At 35.9% G+C, this 19,329-nt stretch overlaps 1 protein-coding gene across 18 annotated transcripts in view; it reads left to right on the top strand.

Moving 5' to 3' along the window:
- CCDC7 (coiled-coil domain containing 7) overlaps nt 1-19,329 on the top strand; it is a 327,078-nt gene that overhangs the window by 227,847 nt on the left and 79,902 nt on the right. For 16 of the 18 annotated variants that reach the window (XR_009500275.1, XR_009500273.1, XR_009500274.1 and 13 more), the window contains 4 exons: nt 4,353-4,463; nt 8,500-8,610; nt 8,958-9,089; nt 12,696-12,797. Coding sequence is in view for 2 of the 18 variants with exons in the window: in XM_059911398.1 (XP_059767381.1) it covers nt 4,353-4,463; nt 8,500-8,610; nt 8,958-9,089; nt 12,696-12,797 (456 nt within the window). In the remaining 16 variants the exon portion in view is untranslated. The remainder of the gene's footprint in view (nt 1-4,352; nt 4,464-8,499; nt 8,611-8,957; nt 9,090-12,695; nt 12,798-19,329) is intronic. The other 2 variants (XR_009500281.1, XR_009500291.1) reach the window with 1 other exon arrangement.

The raw sequence follows: 19,329 nt of genomic DNA on the forward strand, positions 1-19,329 counted from the left end.
GGTGTCTGTTGTAATTTCTCCTTTTTCATTTCTGATTTTATTGATTTGAGTCCTCTCCCTCTTTTTCTTGATGAGTCTGGCTAATGGCTTATCAATTTTGTTTATCTTTGCAAAGAACCAACTTTTAGTTTTATTGATCTTTGCTATTGTTTTCTTTGTTTCTATTTCATTTATTTCTGCTCTGATCTTTATGATTTCTTTCCTTCTGCTAACTTTGGGTTTTGTTTGTTCTTCTTTCTCTAGTTTCTTTAGGTGTAAGGTTAGATTGTTTATTTGAGAGTTTTCTTGTTTCTTGAGGTAGGCTTGTATAGCTATAAACTTCCCTTTAGAACTGCTTTTGCTGCATCCCATAGGTTTTGGGTCGTCATGTTTTCATTGTCATTTGTCTCTAGGTATTTTTTGATTTCCTCTTTGATTTCTTCAGTGATCTCTTGGTTATTTAGTAACGTATTGTTTAGCCTCCATGTGTTTGTCTTTTTTACGTTCTTTTCCCTGTAATTCATTTCTAATCTCATAGCGCTGTGGTCAGAAAAGATGCTTGATATGATTTCAATTTTCTTAAATTTACTGAGGCTTGATTTGTGACCCAAGATGTGATCTATCCTGGAGAATGTTCCGTGCGCACTTGAGAAGAACGTGTAATCTGCTGTTTTTGGATGGAATGTCCTATATATATCAATTAAATCTAACTGGTCTATTGTGTCATTTAAAGCTTCTGTTTCCTTATTTATTTTCATTTTGGATGATCTGTCCATTGGTGTAAGTGAGGTGTTAAAGTCCCCCACTATTATTGTGTTACTGTCGATTTTCTCTTTTATAGCTGTTAGCAGTTGCCTTATGTATTGAAGTGCTCCTATGTTAGGTGCATATATATTTATAATTGTTATATCTTCTTCTTGGATTGATCCCTTGATCATTATGTAGTGTCCTTCCTTGTCTCTTGTAACATTCTTTATTTTAAAGTCTATTTTATCTGATATGAGTATAGCTACTCCAGCTTTCTTTTGATTTCCATTTGCATGGAATATCTTTTTCCATCCCCTCACTTTCAGTCTGTATGTGTCCCTAGGTCTAAAGCGGGTCTCTTGTAGACAGCATATATATGAGTCTTGTTTTTGTATCCATTCAGCCAGTCTATGTCTTTTGATTGGGGCATTTAATCCATTCACGTTTAAGGTAATTATCGATACGTATGTTCCTATGACCATTTTCTTAATTGTTTTGGGTTTGTTTTTGTAGGTCCTTTTCTTCTCTTGTGTTTCTCACTTAGAGAAGTTCCTTTAGCATTTGTTGTAGAGCTGGTTTGGTGGTGCTGAATTCTCGTAGCTTTTGCTTGTCTGTAAAGCTTTTGATTTCTCCATCAAATCTAAATGAGATCCTTGCCGGGTAGAGTAATCTTGGTTGTAGGTTCTTCCCTTTCATCACTTTAAGTATATCATGCCACTCCCTTCTGGCTTGTAGAGTTTCTGCTGAGAAATCAGCTGTTAACCTTATGGGAGTTCCCTTGTATGTTATTTGTCATTTTTCCCTTGCTGCTTTCAATAATTTTTCTTTGTCTTTGATTTTTGCCAATTTGATTACTATGTGTCTCAGCGTGTTTCTCCTTGGGTTTATCCTGTATGAGACTCTCTGCACTTCCTGGATTTGGGTGGCTATTTCCTTTCCCATGTTAGGGAAGTTTTCGACTATAATCTCTTCAAATATTTTCTCTGGTCCTTTCTCTCTCTCTTCTCCTTCTGAGACCCCTATAATGTGAATGTTGTTGCGTTTAATGTTGTCCCAGAGGTCTCTTAGGCTGTCTTCATTTCTTTTCATTCTTTTTTCTTTAGTCTCTTCCACAGCAGTGAATTCCACCATTCTGTCTTCCAGGTCACCTATCCGTTCTTCTGCCTCAGTTATTCTGCTATTGATTCCTTCTAGTGTAGTTTTCATTTCAGTTATTGTATTGGTCATCTCTGTTTGTTTCTTCTTTAATTCTTCTAGGTCTTTGTTAATCATTTCTTGCAACTTCTCAATCTTTGCCTCCATTCTTATTCCGAGGTCCTGGATCACCTTCACTATCATTATTCTGAATTCTTTTTCTGGAAGGTTGCGTATCTCCACTTCATTTAGTTGTTTTTCAGGGGGTTTTTCTTGTTCCTTCATCTGGTACATAGCCCTCTGCCTTTTCATCTTGTCTATCTTTCTGTAACTGTGGTTTTTGTTCCACAGGCTGCAGGATTGTAGTTCTTCTTGCTTCTGCTCTCTGCCCTCTGGTGGATGAGGCTATCTAGGAGGCTTGATGGGAGGGACTGGTGGTGGGTAGAGCTGACTGTTGCTCTGGTGGGCAGAGCTCAGTAAAACCTTAATCCACTTGACTGTTGATGGGTGGGGCTGAGTTCCCTCCCTGTTGGTTGTTTGGCCTGAGGCAACCCAACACTGGAGCCTACCTGGGCTCTTTGGTGTGGTTAATGGCAGACTCTGGGAGGGCTCACGCCAAGGAGCACTTCCCAGAACCTCCGCTGCCAGTGTCCTTGTCCCCACGGTGATACAGAGCCACCTCCCGCCTCTGCAGGAGACCCCCCAACACCAGCAGGTAGGTCTGGTTCAGTCTCCCCCAGGGTCACTGCTCCTTCCCCTGGGTCCCGATGCACACACTACTTTGTGTGTGCCCTCCAAGAGTGGGGTCTCTGTTTCCCCCAGTCCTGTAGAAGTCCTGCAGTCAATTCCCACTAGGCTTCAAAGTCTGATTCTCTAGGAATTCCTCCTCCCGTTGCCAGACCCCCAGGTTGGGAAGCCTGACGTGGGGCTCAGAACCTTCACTCCAGTGGGTGGACTTCTGTGGTATAAGTGTTCACCAGTCTGTGAGTCACCCACCCAGCAGTTATGGGATTTGATTTTACTCTGATTGCGCCCCTCCTACCGTCTCACTGTGGCTTCTCCTCTGTCCTTGGACGTGGGGTATCCTCCTTGGTGAAGTCCAGGGTCTTCCGGTCAATGATTGTCCAGCAGCCAGTTGTGATTCTGGTGCTCTCGCAAGAGGGAGTGAGAGCACATCCTTCTACTCCGCCATCTTGGTTAATCCCCCACACTCCTTAGTTTTTACACACATGTACATATATTCATACACACATGCATGTGCATGTGCACCTATATATGCATATGTTATATACACATATATTTTAGAAATCATGAGGACTCTCAAACACCTTCAGTTCTAGTCCCTCAGGTCTCCTTCTTGCCTTCCTCCATTTCATATGTGTATGTCCTTTCTTCCAGGGTGTTAATCCTGACTCTTAAAACATCAGCAGATTTATGTATTTGCTCAACCCTACAATGCTTCAACCCTTGTTACAGAATTACTTAGCACATACCACTAAAAAAAAGCCTACTAGGAAGATTTAGTGATTTGCTTTCTGTCTTTCCCCCATACTCTTGCCCAAGACTGAGGGTATGTTTCAAACACTATTTATGACTAATTTGAATCAGCTTTTTTTTTAACCCTTCAGTAGGTTCATTTCATTATGTTTTTTCTTTTCCTCTTCTTATCCTTGTTGATTTCGTTTTATTTTTGGAATGTATGGAACATTGACCTACTTCCAGAAGTAAATAATATACCAAAGGTATACTTAAGAGCGTCATTTCTTCCCCAGTCCTTCCCATGCATTCCCCAGTCCTCTCTCCCACCCTGTCTTCTGGGAGGTAACCAACTACATGATTTTTTTGCTTATCTTTTCTGTGCTTCATCTTGTAAAGTTAATATCTCTCTATTTCTCATTTCTTCCAATTACTGCTTTCTGAACCAAAAGTTAGCGTACTAGATACCCTTTAAAATTTTTTTTCCACTTAACATGACCTCCTAGAAATTCCTCCCTGTAGTTTATAAAAATCTTTTTAAAATTTTTACATAAATATGTAAAATAGTACCACATTATATACCATAGTTTATACTATACCATAATTTATTGTATACACCTTGGTTTATTCAACCAGTATCCTGTTCTTGAACATTTAGGTGGTTTAAAATATTTTGCAATTACAAATAATACTGTAATGAATAACCTTGTACATATGTATTTTTATTGTTTCATCTACTATTGGATATTTATGTAATGTATACATACCCCAAAAGTAGAGATTAGTATGAAATATATTTGATTCCTCAAAATATCTATGAAATAACAAGACAGTTTCAGTAGCACCCATTAAAACTTTTCTTATTTTCATGTAAGACCTAACATTTATGGCAATTCATTGATAACTTTAAAAATGAGAGAAAATGCTACTGTACACTTGTTATAAATTTGAAATCTAGAGATTTCACAATGGATCTGTTTTCCCATTTAGTGGACTAAATGGATCTCTTTACGTAGGTCATATTGGAGTACTGGGTGAAAATCTTATGCTTGTAAATCAAGATTCAGTGTCAAAACCCCAAATGCAAGTAGAGAAACAAATACCTTACAGAAAGGAGAGGAGTCATAGTAAGTATAATAATTATGGGTAACTTTAAATTATTTTAAACTCATCAGAAGGTCTTTTTTCTTTGGTTCATGAATATGTATTTGAGTGTATATTTTATAGAAGTAAAAATAAATGACCTAAACTGAATGCCCTAACATAACTAGAGAACAAAATCAAAAGTGTTAATACCTTCAGATTGGAATTTCTAGTCATAAGATTATTTAACAGCCATAGGACATGCACTCAGTATCCACCAAGGACCAATAGCTGTCCAATAGTATCTCAAAGTGTGTGTGCCTTTTAGATGATTCTGAGAGATTACAGGTTCCAGGAAATTATGCCCAGTGGGCACTTCTGACCAGTATCAGGGCCATTCTGCCATAGGCTCCAACTGACAAACCGAGAAGTTTTTGAGATCTGTAGCTAAAACAGCAAATAGGAATCAGAGAGGCTTAGGGGAAGGGCAGCCTGGGAGGCTTGCTAGAGACTCCCGCCCCCGCACCAGGGTATTCTGTTAATCGGGCCCCACACAGGGCAAGGTCTTCTTGGTAACCTCATAGATAGGTGCCATCAAGTTCCCTGCGTGGAAAGTGCCAGTACCAGAAAAGTACGACCAATTGCTGGATCTTCTTTTTTATTTGGGGGAGTTGAGAGGATCAAATATTGGCAATCATCTCCTCTGGAATAGGATGTTGTCACCCTTTCCAGATCATGCCTAGGAATTTCACTTGGATGATAGATCCTGGTACCTTGTCTGTGTTAATGGCTCAGTCATGTTGCCCCATGTGAGGCTGCAGAGTGACCAGTCCTTATTGGGTAATGACCTTGTCTGGGACCACCAGGAAGACATCTTCAGTATTGTGCAAGGCTAGTGTTCCTTCCAGTAGCCAGACTTTTTCTAGGTCTTATCATATCTGATGACAAATAGTAGGGGAATTTAGGTAGACTTGTGGAAGGATGTTAGTGGTATATTGCAACCCATTCCACATAAAATTAAACTGATCCTGGATTATCCACGTGGACAGTGGTGTCATTTGTTGTATACCAAGTTTCTTTATCTTGGGCAGTAGCCTCTGTGACAGTTTCAAAGTCAGGTACTGCCAGTGCTTAGAGTTTTACTACAGTGTTGAGCTGCCGATAATCCCTTGAGACTCCACGCTCCTAAGGCCATGTGCACAGGTCAGATAGGGCTATTGAGTGGAGAATTAGTCTCATGAAGAACTTTGTTGTTCTTAAACTCAGCAATGAAGGCACTGCTTTTTTCTTTTTCACTCTAGGCAGTTGCTACTCTTTTTGATAAACAACAGCACTAGGGGCTGCTAGTCAGGGAGGTTTGTGGTCTTCCATATGCCCCACTAAAATGGTGTTAACTGGAGCAGTTTTCTTCAGGGCTTGTGGGCAAATGTGAGCAGGTGTTCACTTAGACAGTACATCTATATTGGTAATACATTCAGTAGTGAATGCCATAAAAAGGTTTTATTTGGAGTTTGGAGGTGGCCAAAGAGACCCATCCACAGTGGGTCTAGGTAAGGGTCCAACTGGTAGTGACCTCAGACCCAAAATCAGAGACATTATTTGTTTTCCCCTCATTCTGGTGATGGGGTTTGTGCGTCACAGTCGCCTCTGCGCTAGTATCCAAAAGGCCCAGAGATATAATTCTTCCCTACCTCCCCATTGAACTCTGACCCTGGGATACAACCTCTGGTCCCTACTGGGGATATTGGGACCTGGTCTTTGTTGTTGAAAGTTGAGAGTTCGCAATACAAGTTAGAAGGGCTCACCTATTCATCTCCATATTCACAGGGAGAAGCAGAGGGGATAACACTTTCATTAATCATAGCACTTGTTAACATGCAGACCCTAATGGGGCTACCTTTTGTGGCCCTTATGGCCTAATATCTGGCCATCAACCTCCTCTTTGAATAACCAGACTCAGAGAGCTTCTCTAGAAGCATCATCCAGGAGAGAGCACATGGTTACCGTTTTATACTGCTCTCTTTGCCAGTCAGTCCTTACTATTTGGGCAGAAGCTGTTTTCTCCGTGCCTGAAAAGATGTCAGTTAGGTTCTGGATTTTGTTTCAGAACATTATCACCTGACCTGATGAAGAAGTTTGATTTAGGGCTTCCCTGGTGGCGCAGTGGTTGAGAATCTGCCTGCCAGTGCAGGGGACACGGGTTCGAGCCCTGGTCTGGGAGGATCCCACGTGCCGCGCAGCATCTGGGCCCGTGAGCCACAATTGCTGAGCCTGCGCATCTGGCCTGTGCTCCGCAACAAGAGAGGCCCGCGATAGCGAGAGGCCCACGCCCCGCGATGAAGAGTGGCCCCCGCTTGCCACAACTAGAAGACAGCCCTCGCACAGAAACGAAGACCCAACACAGCCATAAATTAATTAATTAATTAATTTTTTAAAAAAAAGTTTGATTTAGTTCGATAACCAACAGGAGTAGCACAAATAAATCTAGACGTGTGAGCTGGTTAACAATCTTATCTACTGTTCTTACTCATTATTATAGCATGATTAACAGGGCTGCTCTAGACTCTGCATTGGTGGTCCAAACATGATTTTAGTGATAGGTTCAGGCGGAAAGCCGTCAGAGCATGAACAGTTCCCAGCTGAGGAAGGAGAGCGTCTCGGTATTTGCCTCTCATCTTCCCTCTTTCTTCCTCCTCCTTGAGCAAACTTTCTGCTGTCAGGGCAGACTTAAAAAGGGGTTTTAGAGTGACCACAACCCACAAAGTACCATGGTCCCTCACGAAGTTTACGATTACCTCCTTCACCATGCAAGTGAACAACCCAGGTCTCTAAGGTCTCTTTACATCACTGGGCAAAGCAATCCCAAGGAGTTCTATATTTATTTAATTAAATCATGAGTCTCAATAACTTACTGTGTTGTAGGCTGTCCATCGTTGTCTGGGACCTCATTAAAGCTGACAGCAATGGTTGGGTGCAGCTTAGCTTGTACTTAGTACTCTCATCAGAGGACAATAGCAGTAGCCAGGGAATTGCTTCCCTAGATTTCCCAGAGCCCCTCTGTTGGGTCCCTAGTTTGACCCACCAGGCATTTTGGCAGGGACTCTGGGACTAAAGAGAAGGACCACTGTTACCCCTCTAACCCCAAAAGCTTGCATAAACAATCTGCTAGCCCTCTCCAGCAGTGCCCCAGGGCATTCTTGACATAGCACTTCCTGAGACTCATTGCTGTGGCTGGCAAAGTGCATTTTAGGACCCTCAGACTCCTGCAAATGACCAGCTAGTACTTCCCAAGAAGCCTTGTAGTCTTCTCTAGCATCTCCCCAAAATGCCCTGGGGGATCTTCATGCTCTTTACTTTTCCAGAAAGGCATTGTGCTTAATTGGGCCACCCTGCTTGCCACCATTTGTCACTGAGAGAGAGCTACCAGTTGTGAAGGTGGTCTATAAAGACAACGAACCAAATAGAAAGTAACAAGCCTTTATTCACTTACTGCAATAATATAAGTAAGACTCTAAACATGAAAGGGCACGAGCTCCACCAGTGTTTCAACTAGTCTTTCATTTCCCCATGAAACGTCATCCAGCAAACATCTGATGTATTAGTACAGAGGGGAATATCTCACTCTGCGTACAGATGTTTATATACTATCTTATCTATCTATTTAATTATCTACCATTGTAGCAGTACTTATACTATACCAATACCATAGTTGTGGTATATATATCAGTTTATTCAACCAATGTCCTGTGCTTGAACATGTAGATATGGTTGTAAGTGTTTTGCAATTAATGAATGGTCTTCTGCATAGGCATTTTCATTGTTTGGTCTATTATTATGTACTAAACTAAAGCATAAATAACCCATGAAACCTGAAGACCAATATAAAATGTATTTGTTGCTTAGGAATATTTATGAAATAATGAGACAGCTTCAGCATCATCCAGTTTTATGACAGATCTAGCATTATAATAATTGACTTATGACTTTATAAAAATGAGACAAAATGCTACTGTACACTTGTTATAAATTTGAAATCTAGAGATTGCACATTTAGTGGACTAAATGCATCTCTTTATATAGGTTATTATGGAGTACCAGATAAAAATCCTGTGCTTGTGAAACAAGTTTCAGTTTCAAAACCCCAAATGCAAGTAAAGAAACAAATAACTTCCAGAGAGGAGAGACGCAATAGTAAGTATAATAAAAGGAAACTTTAAATTATTTTAAATTAAACTCATCAGAAGATTTTTTTTCCTTTGGTTCATGAATATGTATTTGAGCATATATTTCATAGAAGTAAAAATAAATGACCTAAAGTGTGAATACCCCAAGATAATTAGAGAACAAAAGCAAAAGTAATGATACCTTTTGGTTGGTATTTGCGCAGTCAATAATTACTAAGTAACAAGACTGACTACTTCCACACACACTCATGAAAACTATTCACATGATTTTTCTCAGTTCACCTTTATGGAAAGAAAATTTGATTATTTGGCGTATCCAGAAGTTCCATTATACATATATCATTTTCTACTTAGCATTTCCTCTTCAAAACGAGAAAAACGATACGATAACACTTGAAAATCTACCTCCTGAGAAGAAAGGTTTATTTTCAAGAAACCAGTCTCAAACTAAGAACCTTAGAGCTATCAGACAGGAGAATCTTGATAGTAAGTAATTATACATAAATTTTATAAATTGTTTTTAATTAAATTCAGAACACTTTTTTGTTCATGAATATATCTTCAACCATTTGCTTCTTTAGTAATTATTCCCATCATACTTTAGATCTTTATTGATGATTTATCTGTTTCTTTTATAATCACTGAATTAGATATGTTAAATCTTACACTTTGTGGATTTTTCTATTTATTCTTGTAGTCGTGGCAGGCTTTGGTTTATATCTTATGATACTCTATTATTTATGTGCATATAAATTTTAAATTGATAACATTCTTGGGGGACAGAACATTTTATCCTAATGAAGAGACCCACTTCATCATTTTTATAGTTTTTATTTGTTTATTTTCCTTTAAAACTACCTTATCTGCTATGAGGGTAGCTCCATAAACTTTCTTCTGGTTGGTATTTGCATGATACATTTTTTTTTTCTATCATGTTGCTTTAATTTACCTGTGTCTTTATGATTTTGCTCTATATTTTGTAAGAAACTTATGATTGTCTATATTTTAGAATTCAGCCTGATCTTTTAATTGCCTCTCATAATCATATATAAACCAATTATTGATATTTTTAAGTGTAATTCCACCATTTTGTATTCCACCATTTTTTGTATCTGATGTTTCTTTCACTCTTTCACTCTATTTTTTATCATTATATATATTTTTCATTAGCCATATTTAATACCCAAAATTTGAACTTTATTCAAAAGTATGAATACTGTAAAACAAAATAATAATTTAAAACATAAGTATTTATAATAATGTTTATAATAATAATATTTCTAAATTAAATACATTTAATGCTTCTGTATATCTGAAAAGTAACGACTGCTTATATATACACGTGTGAGAAGTGTGTTCACATGATGTTTACACTTCAAATAGTGATTTGTATATATCATTAAAAGATGAGATAAAATATTGTTGGGTAACTAACATATATTGTAAATATAGAGGTTCCACCACAGATCTGGTTCTCTATTTAGTGCTTTTATGAGCCTTTCTTCCTGAAGCTCAGAAAAGGGAAGAGGTATCAGATGAAAGTCTTTTGCCTGACATTTGGAACTGCTAGAAAGAAAAGACTCAAGTTGTAAATGCTGAATTATGAGTATTATAAAATTATTTTACATTTTAATTGTTTTAAGCAGAATTATGTTCATGAATGTGTGAGCTTACAGACATCTAAGTCAAATTTTTACTGTGTTATTTAAATTCCTGTTTCTTGATTTCCTTGAATTTTGTTTGTTCTGTCGATTATGGAGCGAATGTATTCTCCCACTGTGATTGTGGATTTATCTATTTCTTCTTGTAGTATTGTCCTTTTTCCTTATACTGTCTATGTTGTTAGATGCATACAAAAAAAAATATTTGATAGTCCTTATGGACTCAACATTTTCTTTTTATAAAAGGTACCATCTTAGTCTGTCTCCAGTAAGGTCGTTTGACTAAAATCCTATTTTGTATGACATTGACATAACTCCTGCAGATTTATTTTGGTTAGTATTTGCATGGCATATCTTTTTTCACTTCCTTACTTTCCAATTTTCTATATTCTTATAATTTAGTGACCTCTTATAAATAGATTATAGTTAAATTGCTTATAAATCCAGTGTGACTGTCTTTGTCTCTCCGTACAACATGTAATCCACTTATAATTATTGTACTTACTTATATATTTAGATTTAAATATTTCCTTTTTTGGGCGCTTTCTATTTTTCCTACCTGATCCAGGTTTCTTTCTATTTTCTTTCCTTATTTTTGAATTATTACTTTCTAATTAGTTTAACTTTTAAATCAATCATATACATTGTTAAAAATATTTTAATATTTTTAAAATATTAATACCCTTAGTACAGTAAAGTCTAATTACAACTTTCTTTTTTTCTAAATAAATTTATTTATTTTATTTATTTATTTTTGGCTGCGTTGGGTCTTTGTTGCTGCACACAGGCTTTCTCCAGTTGCGGTGAGCAGGGGCTACTCTTTGTTGCGGTGCACGGGCTTCTCACTGCGGTGGCTTCTCTTGTTGTGGAGCACGGGCTCTAGGTGCCTGGGCTTCAGTAGTTGTGGCACGTGGGCACGTGGGCTCAGTAGTTGTGGCTCGCAGGCTCTAGAGCACAGGCTCAGTAGTTGTGGCACACAGGCTTAGCTGCTCTGCAGCATGTGGGATCTTCCCGGACCAGGTATCGAACTCATGACCCCTGCATTGGCAGGCGGATTCTTAACCACCGCGCCACCAGGGAAGTCCCTAATTACAACTTTCTAGGTGTATGTATTCAGTAACAAGAGTCTTCCACATACTTTGAGGAGAGCACTCTGATGATTTTTATGCTTAATTTCATAGTCCATTTTGAAAATGCACCAGAGGATTGGAGGTGGGTTGGGCAAGGGGAGGACGGTTTGATCATTTGTTTAAATTGTGTGTATTTGCTTAAATTGTTGTAAAGCTGGATGGAAACTAAGTTGTTCTTGGTATACATTAATAATCTAGAGGTTTTACAATCCAGCTGTTTTACTTTTTATTGGATTAAGAGCCTCTATACTTGTAGCTGAGAAAATGGATATCAGGTGAAATCTTTCATGTAAAGAAAAAGTTTAAATCTTACAAAACTCATCTCAAATTAAGACACTTGGAACTGCCAGAAAAGTGAGGATTTGTAGTAAGAATATCATATAATGATTTTTAATTAAATTTCTCTAGTTGTTTAATATTTATTCAATTGATCATAGAAATACATGCTATATAGTATATCATATATACATATAGGTACACATATACATAGCATATACAACGTGTTTGTGTATGTATGTTCTCCATTAGATGAAGTTAATTGTGTTTCTAAAGCTTTATTATATATAAAAATATACAGATACATAATCTGTATTACATATAGATTATATATTACATACAGATATATATATATAATAAATATACACATTTTAAATTGTTATATATTCTTAGTGAACTGAAATTTCTGTCTTTATGATGGACATTTTGTAGTAATTTTTTTGTGCCTTTAGTCTATTTTGTCTGATGTTGGCGTGGTATCTTTCTTTATATAACTACTTGCATAGAATAATTTTTTCATCATTTAATTTTTAACCTTTTTCTATTCTTATGACTTAGCTGTATATAATTGGTTATTTTTTAATCCAATGTAACACTCTTTATACTTTAAATGGAGCATTGAATACATTTGTATTTCCTGGAAGTATGGATATTTTGGAGGTAAGTATACCATTGCTTGTATTTTCTGTCTTTCTTACCTGATCTGCTTTTGAATCTTCTAAATTTATTTTGAATGTATTATTTATCATTTCTTTTTTTTCTCACTCATATCTGTTATGAAAATATTGCATTTAATCCTAAAATGTGAATACCTTATAAAACTATTCTTTTGAACAGTACTCCCATTGTCTCTACACTTCGCATACTCACTCTGTAATTCACTATCTCAATAACGTGGTATTTAACTTTATTGTTTCAAACCATGAGAAGAAATATTCCTGGATAATTGACATGTGTTTGAATTACAGAGGATTTTCAATAAATCCAGTTCTCTATTTAATGGATTAAAAGCATCTTTCTCGTAGCTCAGAAAGCAGAAGACGTATTACCCGAGGATGAAGTTGAATTGTCAAAAAGCCAATCTCAGACTAAGAAACTTAGAGCTGTCAGAATGAAAGCACTAAATAGTAAGTATGATAAATTTCAATATTATTGATTTATTTTTAATTAAAGTAAGTGAAAAAAACCCTCTGTCTTAGGTTTATGAATGTTTACTCATATCTTTTGTATAAATCTATTAGATCAAATATATTTACTGTGTTAGTCAATTCTTTTTTAATTCCATTGAAGTTTCGTTTATTCTGTGTTACTAAGAGATGTATGTTAAATTTTCCCACTGTGATTATGGACTTCTTTGTGTTTACTGGTAGTTTTGCCAGATTGGTTTATATATTTGGAAATGATGTTATTAAATGTGTACAAATTTATACTTGTTATATCTTCCTGGTAAACATGAGCTATAAAAGTACACTGTTTATCTCTAAAAATACATTTTTTTGCCTAATGTTTATTTTGTTTGATAATAATGTAGCCATGTTTGCTTTCTTATGATAATTATTTACACAGTCTTCTGTAAACAGTTCAGACAGAAGTTCGTGGTGTTTTGCATGGTCTCAGTAATTTTTTCATAATGATCCTAAACCACAAGAGAAACCCAACAGTTTCTTTATTAATTAGTTGTGTACAAACAAGTTAGTACCTGTTGGTTACTGCATAACTTTTGTGGGAACATAAATTTTCAACACTGTTAGGTAAGTACCTAGGAGCACAATTGCTGGATCATATGGTAAAACTATAATTTAACTTTGTAAGAAACTGCCAAACCGTCCTCAAAGTGGCTGTAGTGTTTTGCATTCCTGCCAGCTACGAATCAGGTTTCCCATTGCTGCACATTCCTGACATCATTTGTTGTTTTCATTGTTTGGATTTTAGCTATAGGTATGTAGTGATATCTCACTGTTGTTTTAATTTACAATTGCTTAATGATGTATATGCTGAACATCTTTTCATATGCTTATTTGCCATCTAAATGACTTCTTTGGTAAGTTATTTGTTCACATCTTTGCCCACGTTGTAATTGTGTTATTTGTTTTCTAATTGTCAAGTTTTAAGAGTTCTTTGTATGTTTTGGATAACAGATCTTAGATATATGTTCTGTAAATATTTTCTCCCAGCCCGTGGCTTGTATTATCACTCTCTTAACAGTGTCTTTCACAGAGCAGAAGTTGTGTGTGTATTTTTCTTAATGAAACCCAGCTTATCAGTTTTTTTTTTTTGGATTGTGCTTCTGGTGTTCTATCTGAAAAATCAACACCAAACGTAAGATCACCTAGATGTTCATCTGTGTTACCGTCTAGGAGAATTATAGGTTTGCATTTTACATTTAGGTCTATGAGCCATTCTGTGTTAATTCTTGGTAAGGTGTCAAGTCTGTGTCTAGATTCACTTTTTTTTTACATTTGGCTGTCCAGTTGCATCAGTACTGTTTGTTGAAAAGACTGTCGTTTCTCCATTGAATAGCTTTTGCTTTTTTGTCAGAGATCATTGACTATATTTTTATATGTCTATATCTCTTTGTTCTGTTACAATTGACTTATTTATCTATTCTTTCACCAATTGTCTTGATTTCTGTAGGAAGCCTTGAAGTTGGGTAGCATCAGTCCTCTGACCTTGTTTTTCTTCAATATTGTATTGGCTAATGTAGGTATTTTGCTTTTCCATATAAACTTTAGAACTAGTTTGTCAATATCCGCAAAATAGCTTATTGGAATTTTGCTTGGGATTGCATTGAATCAAGTTGGGAAGAGCTAACAGCGTAACAATATTGAGCCTTCCTATCCATGAACATGGAAAATCTCTACATTAAATCTTTGATGACACTTGTGTCTGAAGAGTTATACTTAAGTATTTCATTTTTGGTGTTAATATAAATGGTATTGTGTTCAATTTCAAATTTCACTTGTTCACTGCTGACATACAGGAAATCAGTTGACTTGTGTATATTAACCTGTATCTGGAAACCTTGCTATAGCCAGCTTATAATTCCAGGAGTTTTGTTGCTGTTGTTGTTCAGCAAGAATAGTTTTGTTTATTTTTCTCAATTTATATACTTTTTCTTTCTTTTTCTTGACTTATTACATTAGCTGTGAGTTCCAGTATGATGTTGGATAGGAGTGGTGAGAAGAAACATCCTTGATGTATTCCTAATCCGAGGATGACAGCATTTAGTTTCTTACCATTAAGTGTGATGTTATCTATTGGTTTCTTTGTAGATGCCCTTTATCAAATTGAGGAAATTCACACTATTCTTGGTTTGCTGACAGTTTTATCATGAATGGATTTTGGATTTTTTTGAATAATTTTTCTGCATTTCTGATTGATCAAATGATTTTTTCTTTAGTCTGTTGAGTTACGTTAATTGATTTCCAAATATTGAGTCAGAATTGCATACCTGGAATAAATCCTCCTTGGTCATCATATATAATTATTTTTATACATTGTTTCACTCAATTTGTTAATATTTTGTGGAGGATTTTTGCATCTTATTTGTGAGAGATATTTCTTTGTCTAGTTTTGGCATTAGAGTAATATAGTTTAAATCTATTGTGATCTGAGAGTATACTTCATATGATTTCTATTCTTTAAAATTTGTTAAGGTATGGATTTTCAGCCTGTTGTATCTGTCCGTTACTGATAAGATGGTATTGCAAGCTGCAAGTATAAAAGTAGATTTGTCTGTTTCTCCTTGCAGTTCTGTTTTTGCCTCGTGTATTGATATTTTGTTGCTCTGTTGTTAGGTGCATACTCATTAAAGATTGTTATGTTTTCTTAGCTATTGACCCCTTTATTATTATGTAGTGCTCTCTTTATCCCTGGTAATTTCCTTGCTCTGAAGTCTGCTTTGTCTCAGATTAATATAGCTTCTCTGGCTTTAATTAGTATTAGCATGATACACTTTTCTCCATCCCTTTATTTTCAGTCTACTTTACCTTTATATTTAAAATGAGTTTCTTGTTGACAGCTTATAGTTGGGTTAGTTTATTTAATCACTCTGACAGTCTCTGTCTTTTAATTGATAGACCATTCACATTTAAAGTGATTATTGGTATTTCATTTAATATTAATCATATTTGTAACTATTTTCTCTTCAATGCCCTAGTACTTTATTTTTCACCTTCCACTCTTTTCCTACCTTCTCTGGCTTTAACTACATGTTTAATATGATTCCGTATTCTTTTCTTTCTTAGCATATCAATTATATTTCTTTAAAAAAATTTTTAGTGATTGTCTTAAAATTTGCAGTATACATTTACCACTAATCTAAGGGTACTTTCAAATAACACTATGCCACTTCATGGGTAGTGCAGGTATCTGATAACACTGTAATCCCAATTCCTTCCTCCTGTCACTTATAGCATTGTTGTCATTCATTTCACTTACCTATAAGCTATAATCACTGAATACATTGTTTCTATTATTATTATGAATAAACTGTTATCTGTTATATCAACTAAGAGTGAGAAAAGTTTATTTTACCTTCATTTATTTCTTCTCTAATGCCATTCTCTTTATATAGATCTAGGTTTCTGATCTGTATCCTATTCCTTCTCTCTGAAGAACTTCTTTTATCATTTTCTTTCACTGCAGGCCTACTGGCAACAAATTCCTTTTTTTTTTTTTTTTAAATCTGAGGAAGTCATTATATCTCTTTCAGTTTTGAAGGATAATTTTTCTGGATACAAAATTCTAGGTTGGTTGATTTTTTTCTTTCAATACTTTAAATATTTCTCTCCATTCTCTTCTTGCTAGCTTAGTTTGATGAGAAGTGTAAGATATTTTTATCCTTGTCCCTCTATAGATAAGGTATATTTGTGTTTTGTTTTTGTTTTTCTCTGGAGTCTTTCAAGATTTTCTCTTTGTCTTTGATTTTCTGCAATTTGAATATGATATGAATAGGTGTAGCTTTTTTTGGTATTTATCCTTTTTGGTGTTCTGTGAGTTCCTATGATCATTGATTTGATGTCTGTTATTATTTTTGGAAAACTCTCAGCCATTATTTAAATATTTATTCTGTTTCATTGTTCTCCTTCTGATGTCCTCATTATGTGTATATTACACCTTTTATTATTGTCCAAAAGATCTCTGATATTTTGTTCCTTTTTTTCCATTTATTTTCTCTTTTCAATTTGGGAAGTTCCTAATGTCATATCTTCAAGCTCACTGAGTCTTTCCTTGACTGTATCCAATCTACTGATGAGCACATCAAAGAAATTCTACATTTTTGTTGCAGTGTTTTTGATTTCTAACATTTCCTTTTGATTTTTTCTTAGAGATTCCAGATTTCTGCTTACATAACTCTTCTGTTCTTGCATACTGTCTCTTTTTCCATGAGAGCTGTTAGCATATTAGCCATAATTACTTCACATACACAGTATGATAAATCTAAGATCTCTGTCATGTGAGTCTGGTGCTCATACTCTTCAGACTAGGTTTTTACTTTTAGCATGTCTTGCATTTTTGTTGTTGTTGTTGAAATTTAGACATGATGTATTGGGTAAAAGGAACTGAGGCTTATATAGGCCTTTAGTGTGAGGCTTCTTGTTTATCTGGCTAGGTATTAGGCTGTATTTTTTGTATACTGTAGCTGTAGGTGTCAGATGCTAAAAGTTCCTATATTGTCCCTTTTTTTGTCTCCCCTGATATCTTTGGGTTTCCCTTTAGATTCCTTAAATAAGGTCTGAGGCTTGCTGTCCTTTTAGCTGTAACTTGCAATTATATAGGAGGCTTATTAATGTGGTGGTAAGGTGTCAGGGAAGGGGAAGCATTCTGTAATCCTCTGATTAGGTCCCAGTCTTTTAGTAAGCCTGTGTCTCTAGGTTTCCACCTTCACAAGTGTTTCTCATGTCTCTCCTAATTGTTTGGTAAGACAGGAAGGCTAGAAGGGGCTGAAATTTTATATCTGCTCACCCCCATGTTGAATATTTCCCTTCCCTAAGGTCTGTTAGGTTCTGGTAAACTGTGGTTTGGTTAAGCTCTGGTAAAATAGTTTCCCTTGAGGGCAGTCTTTTGTTAAGGAGAACAGAAAGCTCTGGGCATGTTTAAAAACAGTTACTTTCCCCTCCCCCTGTTGGAAGCATGTGGCAGTTTTCCTCTGATCTTCATCCTGAGAACCTGGTTGGGTTTCCTAGACATGAAACTCATAGTAACATGGGGGTACCAGTAAGATTCAAGCTAGTATATACTGAACTTTCAGCAATTCATCAATCACAGTTTAAGTGTTCCTACTAGTCCTGACTTCAGTAGTGGGCTTCTGCTCCTGGGGTTCAGCTGCCAATAAACTGTGCTGCTTTTATCCACCTCTCTCTCCAATCTTGGGGGGCAGCATTTTGCCTTGACTTTGATAAGAAAAAAAATGTTTAATTTAAAAAGTTTGCTAGGCTTTTTTCTTATTGTGAGAGTGGAAGTAGTGACTTCCAAGCTCTTTACATGTCATACAAGAAATAGAAGTCCTCTCACTACTATTATTTTAACATTTCAACATCCTGTATGATTTAAACTCTATTATTTATGATTTAGCGGCCTTTCATGTACACATTTTTTCGTTTTTAATTTATTGTACATTTGACATGAAACATGTAAATTTAAGGTGTGCAACATGTTAATTTGATACATTTATATATTGTTATATGATTGCCATTGTAGTGATAATTAGCACCTGTATCACATTACATAATTATTCTTTCATTTTATTGGTTGGAATAATTAAGTTCTAGCCTATTAGCAAGTTTGATGATTTTAGTACAATATTGTCTATATTCGTTATACTATGCATTAGATCTCTATTTACTACTCACGTTTGTACTCTTAAACAACATTGGTTCTATCACCCCACCCCGTGTCCTGTGGTTAACCACAATTTCTTTCTCTGTTTTTACAAGTTTTGCATTTTTAGATTCCACATGTAAATGATGTCATACTGTATTTTCCTTTCTCTGTATGACTTATTTCTCTTAGCATAATGTAGTCATGATTCATACATGTTATCTCAAATGGCAGGGTGTCCTCCTTTCACATGGCTGAATAATACTCCATTGTATATATATACACCACATCTTCTTTATCCACATCCATTGATGGACTCTTAGGATGTGTCCATATCTTCCTGTTGTGAATAATGCTTCAATAAAAATATAAGTTCATATATCTTCTCAAAATCCTGTATTTATTTCCTTTGGGTATGTACTTAGAAGCAGAATTGATGGATCAGATGGTAGATCTATTTTTAATTTTTTGAGGAACCTCCATATTGTTTTCCATGGTGGGCAGACCAATTTACATTCCCACTAGCAGTGTACAGAGATTGCCTTTTCATTATATTTTTGCCAGCATTTGTATCTCTTGTCCTCTTGATGATAGCCATCCCAACATGTGTGAGATGATATCTCATTGTAGCTTTGATTTGCATTTCTCTGATAATTAATATTGTTGATCATCTTTTCACATATTTGTTGGCCATTTGGTTGTCTTATTTATTTAAATTAATGTATTTATTTTAATTTATTTTATTTTTGGTTGCGTTGGGTCTTCATTGCTGCACACGGACTTTCTCTAGTTTCAGCAAGTGGGGGCTACTCTTCGTTGCAGTGCACGGGCTTCTCA

The sequence above is a fragment of the Balaenoptera ricei genome, chromosome 2 (assembly GCF_028023285.1).
Source record: "Balaenoptera ricei isolate mBalRic1 chromosome 2, mBalRic1.hap2, whole genome shotgun sequence".
Classification (NCBI taxonomy): Eukaryota; Metazoa; Chordata; class Mammalia; order Artiodactyla; family Balaenopteridae; genus Balaenoptera; species Balaenoptera ricei.